Source organism: Mobula hypostoma, chromosome 28 (assembly GCF_963921235.1).
Source record: "Mobula hypostoma chromosome 28, sMobHyp1.1, whole genome shotgun sequence".
In the NCBI taxonomy this organism is placed as follows: domain Eukaryota; kingdom Metazoa; phylum Chordata; class Chondrichthyes; order Myliobatiformes; family Myliobatidae; genus Mobula; species Mobula hypostoma.
The window spans coordinates 31,982,678-32,001,810 of record NC_086124.1 but is presented as its reverse complement, the minus strand read 5'-3'; the positions used below and the strand labels follow the sequence as shown (position 1 = coordinate 32,001,810).

Below are 19,133 nucleotides of genomic sequence, written 5' to 3'. Positions count from 1 at the left end.
ACCCACCCCACACATCACCTCCCACTCACATCCATCACACCCATCACCCCCCACACACCCACACCACCCATCACCCCCCACACACCCACACCACCCATCACCCCCCACACACCCACACCCTCCCCACCCATCACCCCCCACACACCCACACCCTCCCCACCCATCACCCTCCACACACCCACACCACCCATCACCCCCCACACACCCACACCCTCCCCACCCATCACCCCCCACACACCCACACCCTCCCCACCCATCACCCTCCACACACCCACACCACCCATCACCCCCCACACACCCACACCCTCCCCACCCATCACCCCCCACACACCCACACCCTCCCCACCCATCACCCTCCACACACCCACACCACCCATCACCCCCCACACACCCACACCCTCCCCACCCATCACCCCCCACACACCCACACCCTCCCCACCCATCACCCTCCACACACCCACACCACCCATCACCCCCCACACACCCACACCCTCCCCACCCATCACCCCCCACACACCCACACCACCCATCACCCCCCACACACCCACACCCTCCCCACCCATCACCCCCCACACACCCACACCACCCATCACCCCCCACACACCCACACCCTCCCCACCCATCACCCCCCACACCCCTCCCCACCCATCACCCCCCACACACCCACACCCTCCCCACCCATCACCCTCCACACACCCACACCACCCATCACCCCCCACACACCCACACCCTCCCCACCCATCACCCCCCACACACCCACACCCTCCCCACCCATCACCCCCCACACACCCACACCACCCATCACCCCCCACACACCCACACCCTCCCCACCCATCACCCCCCACACACCCACACCCTCCCCACCCATCACCCCCCACACACCCACACCACCCATCACCCCCCACACACCCACACCCTCCCCACCCATCACCCCCCACACACCCACACCCTCCCCACCCATCACCCCCCACACACCCACACCACCCATCACCCCCCACACACCCTCCCCACCCATCACCCCCCACACCCTCCCCACCCATCACCCCCCACACACCCACACCACCCATCACCCCCCACACCTTCCCCACCCATCACCCCCCACACACCCACACCACCCATCACCCCCCACACCCCACCCATCACCCCCCACACACCCACACCACCCATCACCCCCCACACACCCACACGGTCCCCACCCATCACCCCCCACACACCCACACCCTCCCCACCCATCACCCTCCACACACCCACACCCTCCCCACCCATCACCCCCCACACACCCACACCACCCATCACCCCCCACACACCCTCCCCACCCATCACCCCCCACACACCCACACCCTCCCCACCCATCACCCTCCACACACCCACACCACCCATCACCCCCCACACACCCACACCCTCCCCACCCATCACCCCCCACACACCCACACCCTCCCCACCCATCACCCCCCACACACCCACACCACCCATCACCCCCCACACACCCTCCCCACCCATCACCCCCCACACCCTCCCCACCCATCACCCCCCACACACCCACACCACCCATCACCCCCCACACCCTCCCCACCCATCACCCCCCACACACCCACACCACCCATCACCCCCCACACCCCACCCATCACCCCCCACACACCCACACCACCCATCACCCCGCACACACCCACACGGTCCCCACCCATCACCCCCCCACACATCCACACCCTCCCCACACACCCGTGCTGATATCACCCCCACCCCCACCCACAGCCTCCCTACCCTATACATAAAAAAATCTGCAGATGCTGGAAATCAAAGCGACACACACAAAATGCTGGAGGAACTCAGCAGGCCAGGCAGCATCTGTGCAAACGAGTCAACAGTCAATATTTCCGGCCGGGATGTCAACTGTTTCCTCATTTCCATACATGTTGCCTGGCCTGCTGAGTTCCTCCAGCATTTTGTGTGTGTTTCCACCCCAATATCACCCCCACCCACTCACAGTCACCACAAGTCTCTATATCACCTTCCCAACAAGATGCACACACACCCTCCACTCCAAAAGCACCATCACACCCCTCGCTCACCTGCACTCTTTGCTACACCAGCACCCCCGTGCCCTATCCATCACCGACACTCCTCACACCCACTCCCGATCCGTCACCGACACTCCCACACCCACTCCCAATCCGTCACCGACACTCCCACATCCACTCCCGATCCACACCCACTCCCGATCCGTCACCGACACTCCCCACACCCACTCCCGACCCGTCACCGACACTCCCCACACCCACTCCCGATCCGTCACCGACACTCCCACACCCACTCCCGATCCGTCACCGACACTCCCCACACCCACTCCCGATCCGTCACCGACACTCCCACACCCACTCCCGATCCGTCACCGACACTCCCACACCCACTCCCGATCCGTCACCGACACTCCCCACACCCACTCCCGATCCGTCACCGACACTCCCACACCCACTCCCGATCCACACCCACTCCCGATCCACACCCACTCCCGATCCGTCACCGACACTCCCACACCCACTCCCAATCCGTCACCGACACTCCCACACCCACTCCCGATCCACACCCACTCGTGACCCGTCACCGACACCCCGCACACCCACTCCCGATCCGTCACCGACACTCCCACACCCACTCCCGATCCACACCCACTCGTGACCCGTCACCGACACCCCGCACACCCACTCCCGATCCGTCACCAACACTCCCACACCCACTCCCGATCCACACCCACTCCCGACCCGTCACCGACACTCCCCACACCCACTCCCGATCCGTCACCGACACTCCCACACCCACTCCCGATCCACACCCACTCCTGACCCATCACCGACACCCCGCACACCCACTCCCGATCCGTCACCGACACTCCCACACCCACTCCCGATCCGTCACCGACACTCCCACATCCACTCCCGATCCACACCCACTCCTGACCCGTCACCGACACCCCGCACACCCACTCCCGATCCGTCACCGACACTCCCACACCCACTCCCGATCCGTCACCGACACTCCCCACACCCACTCCCGATCCGTCACCGACACTCCGACACCCACTCCCGATCCGTCACCGACACCCCACACACCCACTCCCGATCCGTCACCGACACTCCCACATCCACTCCCGATCCGTCACCGACACTCCCACACCCACTCCTGACCCGTCACCGACACCCCGCACACCCACTCCCGATCCGTCACCAACACTCCCACACCCACTCCCGATCCGTCACCGACACCCCACACACCCACTCCCGATCCGTCACCGACACTCCCACACCCACTCCCGATCCACACCCACTCCCGATCCGTCACCGACACTCCCACATCCACTCCCGATCCACACCCACTCCCGATCCGTCACCGACACTCCTCACACCCACTCCCGATCCGTCACCGACACTCCCACACCCACTCCCGATCCACACCCACTCCCGACCCGTCACCAACACTCCCCACACCCACTCCCGATCCGTCACCGACACTCCCCACACCCACTCCCGATCCGTCACCGACACTCCCACACCCACTCCCGATCCACACCCACTCCCGACCCGTCACCGACACTCCCCACACCCACTCCCGATCCGTCACCGACACTCCCACACCCACTCCCGATCCGTCACCGACACTCCCACATCCACTGCCGATCCACACCCACTCGTGACCCGTCACCGACACCCCGCACACCCACTCCCGATCCGTCACCAACACTCCCACACCCACTCCCGATCCACACCCACTCCCGATCCACACCCACTCCCGACCCGTCACCGACACTCCCCACACCCACTCCCGATCCGTCACCGACACTCCCCACACCCACTCCCGATCCGTCACCGACACTCCCACATCCACTGCCGATCCACACCCACTCCCGACCCGTCACCGACACCCCGCACACCCACTCCCGAACCGTCACCGACACTCCTCACACCCACTCCCGATCCGTCACCGACACTCCCACACCCACTCCCGACCCGTCACCGACACCCCGCACACCCACTCCCGATCCGTCACCGACACTCCCACACCCACTCCCGATCCGTCACCGACACTCCCACACCCACTCCCGACCCGTCACCAACACTCCCCACACCCACTCCCGATCCATCACCGACACTCCCACACCCACTCCCGATCCGTCACCGACACTCCCACACCCACTCCCGATCCACACCCACTCCCGATCCACACCCACTCCCGATCCGTCACCGACACTCCCACACCACTCCCAATCCGTCACCGACACTCCCACACCCACTCCCGATCCACACCCACTCGTGACCCGTCACCGACACCCCGCACACCCACTCCCGATCCGTCACCGACACTCCCACACCCACTCCCGATCCACACCCACTCGTGACCCGTCACCGACACCCCGCACACCCACTCCCGATCCGTCACCAACACTCCCACACCCACTCCCGATCCACACCCACTCCCGACCCGTCACCGACACTCCCCACACCCACTCCCGATCCGTCACCGACACTCCCACACCCACTCCCGATCCACACCCACTCCTGACCCGTCACCGACACCCCGCACACCCACTCCCGATCCGTCACCGACACTCCCACACCCACTCCCGATCCGTCACCGACACTCCCACATCCACTCCCGATCCACACCCACTCCTGACCCGTCACCGACACCCCGCACACCCACTCCCGATCCGTCACCGACACTCCCACACCCACTCCCGATCCGTCACCGACACTCCCCACACCCACTCCCGATCCGTCACCGACACTCCCACACCCACTCCCGATCCGTCACCGACACCCCACACACCCACTCCCGATCCGTCACCGACACTCCCACATCCACTCCCGATCCGTCACCGACACTCCCACACCCACTCCTGACCCGTCACCGACACCCCGCACACCCACTCCCGATCCGTCACCAACACTCCCACACCCACTCCCGATCCGTCACCGACACCCCACACACCCACTCCCGATCCGTCACCGACACTCCCACACCCACTCCCGATCCACACCCACTCCCGATCCGTCACCGACACTCCCACATCCACTCCCGATCCACACCCACTCCCGATCCGTCACCGACACTCCTCACACCCACTCCCGATCCGTCACCGACACTCCCACACCCACTCCCGATCCACACCCACTCCCGACCCGTCACCGACACTCCCCACACCCACTCCCGATCCGTCACCGACACTCCCACACCCACTCCCGATCCACACCCACTCCCGACCCGTCACCGACACTCCCCACACCCACTCCCGATCCGTCACCGACACTCCCCACACCCACTCCCGATCCGTCACCGACACTCCCACACCCACTCCCGATCCACACCCACTCCCGACCCGTCACCGACACTCCCCACACCCACTCCCGATCCGTCACCGACACTCCCACACCCACTCCCGATCCGTCACCGACACTCCCACATCCACTGCCGATCCACACCCACTCGTGACCCGTCACCGACACCCCGCACACCCACTCCCGATCCGTCACCAACACTCCCACACCCACTCCCGATCCACACCCACTCCCGACCCGTCACCGACACTCCCCACACCCACTCCCGATCCGTCACCGACACTCCCCACACCCACTCCCGATCCGTCACCGACACTCCCACACCCACTCCCGATCCGTCACCGACACTCCCACATCCACTGCCGATCCACACCCACTCCCGACCCGTCACCGACACCCCGCACACCCACTCCCGAACCGTCACCGACACTCCTCACACCCACTCCCGATCCGTCACCGACACTCCCACACCCACTCCCGACCCGTCACCGACACCCCCCACACCCACTCCCGATCCGTCACCAACACTCCCACACCCACTCCCGATCCGTCACCGACACTCCCACATCCACTGCCGATCCACACCCACTCCCGACCCGTCACCGACACTCCCCACACCCACTCCCGATCCGTCACCGACACTCCCCACACCCACTCCCGATCCGTCACCGACACTCCCACACCCACTCCCGATCCGTCACCAACACTCCCACACCCACTCCCGATCCACACCCACTCCCGACCCGTCACCGACACTCCCCACACCCACTCCCGATCCGTCACCGACACTCCCCACACCCACTCCCGATCCGTCACCGACACTCCCCACACCCACTCCCGATCCACACCCACTCGTGCCCCGTCACCGACACCCCACACACCCACTCCCGATCCGTCACCAACACTCCCACACCCACTCCCGATCCACACCCACTCCCGACCCGTCACCGACACTCCCCACACCCACTCCCGATCCGTCACCGACACTCCCCACACCCACTCCCGATCCGTCACCGACACTCCCACACCCACTCCCGATCCGTCACCGACACTCCCACATCCACTGCCGATCCACACCCACTCCCGACCCGTCACCGACACCCCGCACACCCACTCCCGAACCGTCACCGACACTCCTCACACCCACTCCCGATCCGTCACCGACACTCCCACACCCACTCCCGACCCGTCACTGACACTCCCCACACCCACTCCCGATCTGTCACCGACACTCCCACATCGACTGCCGATCCACACCCACTCCCGACCCGTCACCGACACCCCGCACACCCACTCCCGAACCGTCACCGACACTCCTCACACCCACTCCCGATCCGTCACCGACACTCCCACACCCACTCCCGATCCGTCACTGACACTCCCACACCCACTCCCAACCCGTCATCGACACTCCCACACCCACTCTCGATCCGTCACCGACACCCCCCATACCCTCTCCCGATCCACACCCACTCCCGATCCGTCACCGACACTCCCCACGCCCACTCCCGATCCGTCACCGACAACCCACGCACCCACTCCCGATCCGTCACCGACACTCCCACATCCACTGCCGATCCACACCCACTCCCGACCCGTCACCGACACTCCCCACGCCCACTCCCGATCCGTCACCGACACCCCACACACCCACTCCCGATCCGTCACCGACACTCCCACATCCACTGCCGATCCACACCCACTCCCGACCCGTCACCGACACCCCGCACACCCACTCCCGAACCGTCACCGACACTCCTCACACCCACTCCCGATCCGTCACCGACACTCCCACACCCACTCCCGACCCGTCACTGACACTCCCCACACCCACTCCCGATCCATCACCGACACCCCCCACACCAACTCCCGATCTGTCACCGACACTCCCCACACCCACTCCCGATCCGTCACTGACACTCCCACACCCACTCCCGATCCGTCACCGACACTCCCACATCCACTGCCGATCCACACCCACTCCCGACCCGTCACCGACACCCCGCACACCCACTCCCGAACCGTCACCGACACTCCTCACACCCACTCCCGATCCGTCACCGACACTCCCACACCCACTCCCGACCCGTCACCGACACCCCGCACACCCACTCCCGATCCGTCACCAACACTCCCACACCCACTCCCGATCCGTCACCGACACTCCCACATCCACTGCCGATCCACACCCACTCCCGACCCGTCACCGACACTCCCCACACCCACTCCCGATCCGTCACCGACACTCCCCACACCCACTCCCGATCCGTCACCGACACTCCCACACCCACTCCCGATCCGTCACCAACACTCCCACACCCACTCCCGATCCACACCCACTCCCGACCCGTCACCGACACTCCCCACACCCACTCCCGATCCGTCACCGACACTCCCCACACCCACTCCCGATCCGTCACCGACACTCCCCACACCCACTCCCGATCCACACCCACTCGTGCCCCGTCACCGACACCCCACACACCCACTCCCGATCCGTCACCAACACTCCCACACCCACTCCCGATCCACACCCACTCCCGACCCGTCACCGACACTCCCCACACCCACTCCCGATCCGTCACCGACACTCCCCACACCCACTCCCGATCCGTCACCGACACTCCCACACCCACTCCCGATCCGTCACCGACACTCCCACATCCACTGCCGATCCACACCCACTCCCGACCCGTCACCGACACCCCGCACACCCACTCCCGAACCGTCACCGACACTCCTCACACCCACTCCCGATCCGTCACCGACACTCCCACACCCACTCCCGACCCGTCACTGACACTCCCCACACCCACTCCCGATCCGTCACCGACACTCCCACATCCACTGCCGATCCACACCCACTCCCGACCCGTCACCGACACCCCGCACACCCACTCCCGAACCGTCACCGACACTCCTCACACCCATTCCCGATCCGTCACCGACACTCCCACACCCACTCCCGATCCGTCACTGACACTCCCACACCCACTCCCAACCCGTCATCGACACTCCCACACCCACTCCCGATCCGTCACCGACACCCCCCATACCCTCTCCCGATCCACACCCACTCCCGATCCGTCACCGACACTCCCCACGCCCACTCCCGATCCGTCACCGACAACCCACGCACCCACTCCCGATCCGTCACCGACACTCCCACATCCACTGCCGATCCACACCCACTCCCGACCCGTCACCGACACTCCCCACGCCCACTCCCGATCCGTCACCGACACCCCACACACCCACTCCCGATCCGTCACCGACACTCCCACATCCACTGCCGATCCACACCCACTCCCGACCCGTCACCGACACCCCGCACACCCACTCCCGAACCGTCACCGACACTCCTCACACCCACTCCCGATCCGTCACCGACACTCCCACACCCACTCCCGACCCGTCACTGACACTCCCCACACCCACTCCCGATCCATCACCGACACCCCCCACACCAACTCCCGATCTGTCACCGACACTCCCCACACCCACTCCCGATCCGTCACTGACACTCCCACACCCACTCCCAACCCGTCATCGACACTCCCACACCCACTCCCGATCCGTCACCGACACCCCCCATACCCTCTCCCGATCCACACCCACTCCCGATCCGTCACCGACACTCCCCACGCCCACTCCCGATCCGTCACCGACACTCCCCACGCCCACTCCCGATCCGTCACCGACACCCCACACACCCACTCCCGATCCGTCACCGACACTCCCACATCCACTGCCGATCCACACCCACTCCCGATCCGTCACCGACACTCCCCACACCCACTCCCGACCGATCTGTCATCGACAGTCCCCACATCCACTCCCGACCGATCCGTCACCGACACCCCCGACACCCACTGCCGATCCGTCACTGACACTCCACACATCCACTCCCGATCCGTTACCGACAACCCCCACACCCACTCCCGATCCGTCACAGACACCCCCCATACCCACTCCCGATCCATCACAGACACTCCCCACACCCACTCCCGATCCGTCACCGACACCCCCCACACCCACTCCCGATCCGTCACCGACACTCCCCCTCTCCCGGTCGCTCAAGGGGTGACGGCTGCCATCTTCTCCCCTCAGGACTGCCAGGCCCACAACGACACAGTGATGGTGTGCCAGGCCCCAGGGTTGGGGCTGGGAACGGGTCGCAGGCGTCTGCCTGAGGGTGGGGCCAGGCCCGAGGAGTTCGGCTTTATCCTCGACAACGTGAGCTCTCTCCTCGTCCTCAACGGATCCGCCTTCACCTACTTTCCTGACCCCTCCTTCGAGAACTTCGCCCCTGCTGGAACCCTGGACGTCAAGCCTGGTACTCCCGTTATCCTCAAGGTAATGCCAGCGTCATTGGGCAGCTGGGTGTTGGGAAGGAACAGTGTGGAGGGAGCTTCACTCTGTGTCTGACCCCAGGAGTGTGTGATGGGACGGTGTGGAGGGAGTTTCACTCTGTGTCTGACCCTGGGAGTGTGTGATGGGACGGTGTGGAGGGAGTTTCACTCTGTGTCTGACCCCGGGAGTGTGTGATGGGACGGTGTGGAGGGAGCTTCACTCTGTGTCTGACCCCGGGAGTGTGTGATGGGACGGTGTGGAGGGAGCTTCGCTCTGTGTCTGACCCCGGGAGTGTGTGATGGGACGGTGTGGAGGAGCTTCACTCTGTGTCTGACCCCGGGAGTGTGTGATGGGACGGTGTGGAGGGAGCTTCACTCTGTGTCTGACCCCGGGAGTGTGTGATGGGACGGTGTGGAGGGAGCTTCACTCTGTGTCTGACCCCGGGAGTGTGTGATGGGACAGTGTGGAGGGAGGGTGGAGTCAGTCTCCCCACCCCTGTGTCTCTCTCCCCTGTCTCTGAACACTGTGGGTTGTCGGACTGAGGGCTGTGTGTGTCTCTGTTTCTCTCTCAGGGCCGGAACCTGTTGCCGGACGTGCCTGCCGGTGACCGACTGAACTACACCGTGCTGATCGGAGAGTCTCTGTGCGAGCCCACCATCTCCCCGTTCCAGCTCGTGTGTAACGCGCCCGAACTAACGGGGCAGCACCGGGTGACGGTGAGTGGCGGGGCTGACCGACAGGGTCTACTCCCAGACTGGCTGCTCAGCAGGGTGGGGTGAGGCCATGGCGGGGGCCTGGCCAAGAGGAAGGGCTTGTGTCGGAGATGGTCTCAGATGATGCAATCCCAGGCTGGGCAGGTCAGAGCAGCGTACGGGAGTGGGTCAGCATACGGGAGGGTGGGTCAGCGTACGGGGGTGGGTCAGCGTACGGGAGTGGGTCAGCATACGGGAGGGTGGGTCAGCGTACAGGGGTGGGTCAGCGTACGGGAGTGGGTCAGCGTACGGGAGGGTGGGTCAGCGTACAAGGGTGGGTCAGCGTACGGGGGGGTCAGCGTACCGGGGCAGGTCAGAGCAGCATACAGGGGTGGGTCAGCGTACGGGAGTGGGTCAGCGTACGGGAGGGTGGGTCAGCGTATGGGAGTGGGTCAGCGTACGGGAGGGTGGGTCAACGTACGGGAGTGGGTCAGCGTATGGGAGTGGGTCAGCGTACGGGGGGTGGGTCAGCGTACGGGGGCAGGTCAGAGCAGCATACAGGGGTGGGTCAGCGTACAGGGGTCAGGTCAGCGTACGGGGGGGGCTTTGTGACCCGTCTGTGGTCAGTGTTGTACGGGGGTGGGTCAGGGCAGCGTACGGGGGTGGGTGACCTGTCTGTGGTCAGTGTTGCACGGGGGTGGGTCAGCGTACAGGGGTGGGTCGGCGTGCGGGGGTGAGTCAGGTCAGCGTACGGGGGTGGGTGACCTGTCCGTGGTCAGTGTTGCATGGCCGGTGTTGAGGCCGTGGTCAGAGACATTTGATCTGGACGCGACCGTGAGGGCCACAGGAAGCCGCCAGGTGTGTGGTGTTAATGGTGGGGAGTGTGTCCCGGACCACAGGATGCTTGTGACTGATGGACGGGGGGAGCGGGGGGACGCAGGTGATGTATCGGTGAGGGAAACCCGGCGACTCGGATTCAATTCCCGTCGCTGTCTGTCAGGAGTTTGTACGTTTGACCCGTGACCACATGGGTTTCCTCCCACAGGCCAAAGGCGCACGGGTCACTAGGTTTGTTGGTCACACAAGTGTAACGGGGCTGGTTCGGCCAAAGGTCAGAGACCAGTCGTGAGGACTGTGAGGTGAGGTGAGGTGATTTGGGAGGCCCAGTGAGTGGCAGAGGTAATCTTGGCCGGTGGAGGATGTTGTAGGACAGAGAGACCTCAGTGTACGAGGGTAGGACACACCCTGTGAACGGTGGGGGGTGTCGAGGGACTGAGGGACCTCGGTGTATGAGGGTAGGACACACCCTGTGAACGGTGGGGAGTGTTGAGGGACAGAGAGACCTCGGTGTACGAGGGTAGGACACACCCTGTGAACGGTGGGGAGTGTCGAGGGACTGAGGGACCTCGGTGTACGAGGGTAGGACACACCCTGTGAACGGTGGGGAGTGTCGAGGGACTGAGGGATCTCGGTGTACGAGGGTAGGACACACCCTGTGAACGGTGGGGAGTGTCGAGGGACTGAGGGATCTCGGTGTACGAGGGTAGGACACATTGTGAACGGTGGGGAGTGTCGAGGGACTGAGGGATCTCGGTGTACGTGGGTAGGACACATTGTGAACGGTGGGGAGTGTCGAGGGACTGAGGGATCTCGGTGTACGAGGGTAGGACACATTGTGAACGGTGGGGAGTGTCGAGGGACTGAGGGATCTCGCTGTACGAGGGTAGGACACATTGTGAACGGTGGGGAGTGTCGAGGGACTGAGGGATCTCGCTGTACGAGGGTAGGACACATTGTGAACGGTGGGGAGTGTCGAGGGACAGAGGGATCTCGCTGTACGAGGGTAGGACACATTGTGAACGGTGGGGGGTGTCAAGGGACAGAGGGATCTTGCTGTATGAGGGTAGGACACATTGTGAACAGTGGGGAGTGTCGAGGGACTGAGGGATCTCGCTGTATGAGGGTAGGACACATTGTGAACGATGGGGGGTGTCGAGGGACCTCGATATACATGTCCAAGAATTTCTGAAGGTGTGAGCATACGTGATGCCCTCTTTCCTCAGAAGGAACCCATCGGCAAGAGCAGCAGTTTTCAAAATGGTTTCATTAAACCCGCGTCAGAGGGAAGGAGGTGAATCCACAGGCGAGGGGCAGAGGAGGTTGTCTGGGATAGAGCGTTTGGTTACAAGGGAGAGGCCGGGTCTGTTTCCCCTAGGGTAGGGGAGGCTGCTTGTTTGTATAGATCTCTGGGGAGTGGTGGAGAGGGGGGCGGGAGGGGGACAGTCGGTATCTCTGGCCCCAGGGGTGGGGAGGCTGAGATTCCTCAGTGACATTCCACAGGAGTGGGAGCTTTCCTGCACCGTCTCTGGTGGGGGGGGGGTCGGGTGTAACGGGGAGGGGAGGTTTGTGTCTCTCACTGACCCCCTCCGTCGTCTCTCGGCAGGTGAGGGTGGGGGCACTGGAGTTCTCGCCGGGCACCCTGCACATCTCCTCGGAGCGAGGGCTGAGTCCAGGGGCGACGGTGGGGATGGCGGTGGGGGGAGGGCTGCTCCTTACCGCCATCGTCTCCGTGCTGGTCGCGTACAAACGCAAGAGTCGCGATGCAGACCGCACCCTGCGCCGGCTCCAGCTTCAGATGGATAACCTGGAGAGCAGAGTGGCCCTCGAGTGCAAGGAAGGTGAGGGAAGGTGAGGGCTGAGGGAGGAAGGTGAGAGCTGAGGGAGAGGAGGGAGGAAGAAGTGGAGGGGGAGGTAGGTGAGGATCGAGGGAGGAAGGCGAGGGCTGAGGGAAAGGAGGGAGGAAGGTGAGTGTGGAGGGAGGAAGGTGAGAGCTGAGGGAGAGGAGGGAGGAAGTGGAGGGGGAGGTAGGTGAGGATCGAGGGAGGAAGGCAAGGGCTGAGGGAAAGAGAGGGAGGAAGTGGAGGGGAAGAAGGAGAGGGTTGAGGGAGGGTAGGTGAGGGCTAAGGGAAAGGGAGAGAGGTGAGGGAGGAGGAAGGTGAGGGCTGAGGGAGGAAGGTGTGGGTCAAGGGAGGTAGGTGAAGGCTAAGGGAGGGAGGAAGTGTAGGGAAGTGAGGGCTGAGGGAGGAAGAAGTGGAGGGGAGGATGGTGAGGGTCAAGGGAGGTAGGTGAGGATCGAGGGAGGAAGGTGAGGGCTGAGGGAGAGGGAGGGAGGAAGTGGAGGGGAAGAAGGTGAGGATTGAGGGAGGTGAGGGAGGAGGAAGTGTAGGGGAGGAAGGAGAGGGTCAAGGGAGGTAAGTGAGGGAGAGGGACCAATTTCACTAACAGCTGGTTTCACAATCTCCCCACCCTCTGAGTGAAGAAGATCCCCTCATGTTCCCCTTAAACGTTTCACCTTTCACTTTTAACCCATGACCTCTGGTTCTAGTCCCACCCAACCTCAGTAGAAAAAGCGTTTACCCTATCTATACCTCTCATAATTTTGTATGCCTCTCTCTTCTACGCTCCAGGGGATAAATTCCTAACCTATTCAACCTTTCCCTATAACTCAAAGTTGAAAGCAAATTTATTATCAGAGTACAAACATACAACCCTGTGATTAGTTTTCTTGCAGGCATACTCAATAAATCCATTACATAATAATAACCATGATAACAATCGATGAAAGACCACACCAGCTCGGGCATTCAGCCGGTGAGAAAACTGTGCAAATACAAAAAGAAATACTGACAATAAATAAATGAATAAGCAATAGACATCAAGAACATGAGATGAAGGGTCCTTGAGAGTGAGTCCATTGGTTGTGGGAACAGTTCAGTGATGGGACAAGTGAAGTTATCCCCTCCGGTTCGGGAGTCTGATGGTTGAGGGGTTGTAACTGTTCTTGAACCTGGTGGTACGAGTCCTGAGGTTCTTGTACCTTCTTCCTGATGGCAGCGGTGAGAAGAGAGTAGTAGGGGTCCCTGATGATAGATGCTGCTTTCCTGCGACTGTGATTTGTGTAGTTGTGCTCAGTGATGGCGAAGGCTTTAGCCTGATTTATACTTCTGCGTCAACTCGACGCCGTAACCTACGCGTGTTGTGAGCATTTATACCTGTGCGTTGGTGTGTCTCTGTCGCTCTGCAATTTGGGCACGTCACACATGAGCACACACCTGCGCACGCAAGGCTTCATGGTCATGGTAGCCTTTCTTGGGGTAAACAAGTTTAAAGCGAGCGTCTTTTTTCGTAAAAGCGAAATGTGTCCTCCATAATTTCGGAGGTCTGTAAAGCTTTATGGAAAGGATTGCAGCCAGAGTTCCTTCCCTGCCCTTCAGTCGCCCAATGGGAAGCTATTGCAGCGTAGGAGGAAATGCGATGCTACCGGGCGGACCAATCACAGCTGTTGCATTCTGCGTTGCCGCGACGCGCAGTTACATTTTGGGAGAGGTGCGCATCAGGCTTTGGAGTAGGGATCCGCGTCGGCTCTGCGTAGGGTTTGCAGTAACACAGCACTACAGCATCGAGCTGACGCAGAAGTATAAATCAGGCTCTTGTCAGTGGTGGACTCAAGACCTGAAGTCCCAGCAACATCCTAGTAAATTTTCCCCGCACTCTTTCAACCTTATTTACATCTTTCCTGTAGGTAGGTGACCAAAACTGCACACAATACTCCAAATTAGGCTTCACCAATGTCTTATACATAACACCCCATCTCCTGTACTCAATACATTCACATGGCCATCGTGCCAAAAGCTTTCTTGATGACCCTATCTAACTGCAATGCCAATTCCATGGAATTATGGATCTGTTTGTTCTACCACACTCCTCAGTGGCCTACCGTTTACCATGTAAATCCTGCCCTGGTCACAACACTTTTCTGCATTAAATTCCATCTGCCATTTTTCCAGCTGGTGCAGGTCCTGCTGTACGCCGTGATAGTCTTCCTCGCGGCCCTGTTCACTACACCCCCAATCTCGGTGACATCCACAAACTCCCCTGTCCAGTTTACCACATTGTCTTCCAGATCGTGCACCCTTTCCACGAGTCGCAGGCCTGTAGTCACCCAGTGAGGAGTGGAAGGGGAGGGAGTGGAAGGTGGAGGAATGAGGTGGGAGGAGGGGGATAGGACAGTGGAATTGAGAAGGGGAGGGGATTGGAAATAAAGGGGGGAGAATGAGGTGACTGACCCCTTGGCCCCATCTCTCTCCCCTTCCCTATCCCGCCAGCGTTTGCGGAGCTGCAGACGGACATCCACGAACTGACCAGCGACCTGGAGGACGTGGGCATCCCCTTCCTCGAGTACCGGACCTACGCCACCCGCGTCCTCTTCCCCGGCATCGAGGACCACCCTGTGCTGAAGGAGCTCGATGTGAGTGGCCCTGCGCGGAGGGGGGGAGGGGTGGGGGCGATATCGGGGGTCAGTGGGAGGGGAGACTCGATTCCTTTAACCTCTCATGGTGTAAGTGTGTGCGTGTGTGTGAGAGACAGTTGTTTTTGTGATTGTGTGTGTGTGTGAGAGAAGACTTTCTCCTGTGGGAGGGGGAGGTCAGCGACACCTCTCCTATCCTCAGGGTGCATACCCCGTCTGACCGCTCCTCCCCACACCCCTGTGGACGTGTCTAAAGCAGTCTGGGCAGCTGCTGAACAACCACCCAGCCCTGAGGGTGGATTCCACCTTCTCTGACACTCTCCCCGGGGTGAGGCCTGCCTCTGACCCTCTCCCCGGGGCCTGGTCCGGTCTCTGACCCTCTCCCCGGGGCGTTGGCTGGACTCTGACCCTCTCCCCGGGGTGAGGCCTGTCTCTGACCCTCTCCCCGGGGCCTGGTCCGGTCTCTGACCCTCTCCCCGAGACCTGGTCCGGTCTCTGACCCTCTCCCCGGGGCCTGGTCCGGTCTCTGACCCTCTCCCTGGGGCCTGGTCCCGTTTCTGACCCTCTCCCCGGGGCCTGGTCCTGTCTCTGACCCTCTCCCTGGGGCGTTGGCCGGACTCTGTCCCTCTCCCCGGGGTGAGGCCTGTCTCTGACCCTCTCCCCGAGACCTGGTCTGGTCTCTGACCCTCTCCCTGGGGCCTGGTCTGGTCTCTGACCCTCTCCCCGGGGCGTTGGCCGGACTCTGACCCTCTCCCCGGGGCCTGGTCCGGTCTCTGACCCTCTCCCCGGGGCATTGGCCGGACTCTGACCCTCTCCCTGGGGCCTGGTCCGGTCTCTGACCCTCTCCCCGGGGCGTTGGCCGGACTCTGACCCTCTCCCCAGGGTGAGGCCTGTCTCTGACCCTCTCCCCAGGGCCTGGTCCGGCATCTGACCCTCTCCCCGGGGCCTGGTCCGGTCTCTGACCCTCTCCCCGAGACCTGGTCCGGTCTCTGACCCTCTCCCCGGGGCCTGGTCCGGTCTCTGACCCTCTCCCTGGGGCCTGGTCCCGTTTCTGACCCTCTCCCTGGGGCCTGGTCCCGTTTCTGACCCTCTCCCTGGGGCGTTGGCCGGACTCTGTCCCTCTCCCCGGGGTGAGGCCTGTCTCTGACCCTCTCCCCGAGACCTGGTCTGGTCTCTGACCCTCTCCCTGGGGCCTGGTCTGGTCTCTGACCCTCTCCCCGGGGCGTTGGCCGGACTCTGACCCTCTCCCCGGGGCCTGGTCTGGTCTCTGACCCTCTCCCCGGGGCGTTGGCCGGACTCTGACCCTCTCCCTGGGGCCTGGTCCGGTCTCTGACCCTCTCCCCGGGGCCTGGTCTGGTCTCTGACCGTCTCCCCGGGGCCTGGTCTGCTCTCTGACCCTCTCCCCGGGGCCTGGTCTGGTCTCTGACCGTCTCCCCGGGGCGTTGGCCGGACTCTGACCCTCTCCCCGGGGCGTTGGCCGGACTCTGACCCTCTCCCTGGGGCCTGGTCCGGTCTCTGACCCTCTCCCCGGGGCGTTGGCCGGACTCTGACCCTCTCCCTGGGGCCTGGTCCGGTCTCTGACCGTCTCCCCGGGGCCTGGTCTGCTCTCTGACCCTCTCCCCGGGGCCTGGTCCGGTCTCTGACCCTCTCCCCGGGGCCTGGTCTGGTCTCTGACCGTCTCCCCGGGGCCTGGTCCGGTCTCTGACCCTCTCCCCGGGGCGTTGGCCGGTCTCTGACCCTCTCCCTGGGACAGGGCCGGTCTCTGACCCTCTCCCCGGGGCGTTGGCCGGTCTCTGACCCTCTCCCTGGGACAGGGCCGGACTCTGACCCTCTCCCCGGGGCCTGGTCCAGTCTCTGACCCTCTCCCCGGGGCGTTGGCCGGACTCTGACCCTCTCCCTGGGGCCTGGTCCGGTCTCTGACCCTCTCCCCGGGGCCTGGTCTGGTCTCTGACCCTCTCCCCGGGGCGTTGGCCGGTCTCTGACCCTCTCCCCGGGACAGGGCCGGACTCTGACCCTCTCCCCGGGGCCTGGTCTGGTCTCTGACCCTCTCCCTGGGGCCTGGTCCGGTCTCTGACCCTCTCCCCGGGGCCTGGTCTGGTCTCTGACCGTCTCCTCGAGACCTGGTCTGGTCTCTGACCCTCTCCCCGGGACAGGGCCAGACTCTGACCCTCTCTGACTGCTCCTCTCCTCTTGCCCCGTCTCCTTAGGCCCCGGCCGCCGTGGACAAGGCCCTGAAGCAGTTCGGACAGCTGCTGAACAACAAGGTGTTCCTGCTGACGTTCGTGCGGACGCTGGAGTCGCAGCGGGGGTTCTCCATGCGGGACCGGGGCAATGTGGCCTCGCTGCTGATGACGGCCCTGCAGGGCCGACTGCCCTTTGCCACCGCCGTGCTCAAGCAGCTGCTGGCTGACCTCATTCAGAGGAACCTGGAGAACAAGAACCACCCCAAGCTGTTGCTGCGCCGGTCAGTGCCCGACCCCCGACCTCCGACCTTCACCCCGAACCCCTCTGCCCTGTGCTGACACCTGACCCCCGACCTTCAACCCGAGCCCCTCCACCCTCTGCTGACACCTGACCCCCGACCTTCGCCCCGAACCCCTCCGCCCTGTGTTGACAGCTGACCCCCGACCTTCGCCCCGAACCCCTCTGCCCTGTGCTGACAGCTGACCCCCGACCTTCGCCCCGAGCCCCTCCGCCCTGTGCTGACACCTAACCCTCCAACCCTTGGCGACCGTAACCCTTGACCTCACTCACCATGACCCTGACCCTCTCGGTGTGCTCCCCCTGGGGGTGGGGGTGCTGCTGGGACCCTGGGAGGGGTTGTTTCTGACATCCGCTGTTCCCGGTCAGGACGGAGTCGGTGGCGGAGAAGATGCTGACCAACTGGTTCACTTTCCTCCTGCACCGGTTCCTGAAGGTGAGACCAGGGTGGGGAGAGGGGGTTTGTGGGGTGGGGAGAGGGACAGAGACCAGTGAGTGTGTGTGTGTGTGGGGTGGGGAGAGGGTGTGTGTGGGGTGGAGAGAGGGGGTGTGTGGGGGGGGGAGAGGGGGTGTGTGGGTGGGGAGGGTGTGTTTGGGGTGGCGAGAGGGGGTGTGTGGGGTGGGGAGAGGGGGTGTGTGGGTGAGAGAGGGGGTGTGGGGTGGGGAGGGGGTGTGTGGGTGAGAGAGGGGGTGTGGGGTGTGTGTGTGTGTGTGGGGTGGCGAGAGGGGGTGTGTGGGGTGGGGAGAGGGGGTGTGTGGGTGAGAGAGGGGGTGTGGGGTGGGGAGGGGGTGTGTGGGTGAGAGAGGGGGTGTGGGGTGGGGAGGGGGTGTGTGGGGTGGGGAGAGGGGGTGTGTGGGTGAGAGAGGGGGTGTGGGGTGGGGAGGGGGTGTGTGGGTGAGAGAGGGGGTGTGTGGGGTGGGGAGAGGGGGTGTGTGGGCTGGGGAGAGGGGGTGTGTGGGGTGGGGAGA

General features: G+C 63.5%; 1 protein-coding gene across 1 annotated transcript in view; it reads left to right on the top strand.

Moving 5' to 3' along the window:
- plxna3 (plexin A3) overlaps positions 1-19,133 on the top strand; it is a 196,060-nt gene that overhangs the window by 167,708 nt on the left and 9,219 nt on the right. Inside the window, exons 18-23 of the mRNA XM_063035027.1 lie at positions 9,441-9,686; positions 10,256-10,399; positions 12,819-13,053; positions 15,541-15,683; positions 17,891-18,147; positions 18,534-18,600. Of these exons, the coding sequence (XP_062891097.1) occupies positions 9,441-9,686; positions 10,256-10,399; positions 12,819-13,053; positions 15,541-15,683; positions 17,891-18,147; positions 18,534-18,600 (1,092 nt within the window). The remainder of the gene's footprint in view (positions 1-9,440; positions 9,687-10,255; positions 10,400-12,818; positions 13,054-15,540; positions 15,684-17,890; positions 18,148-18,533; positions 18,601-19,133) is intronic.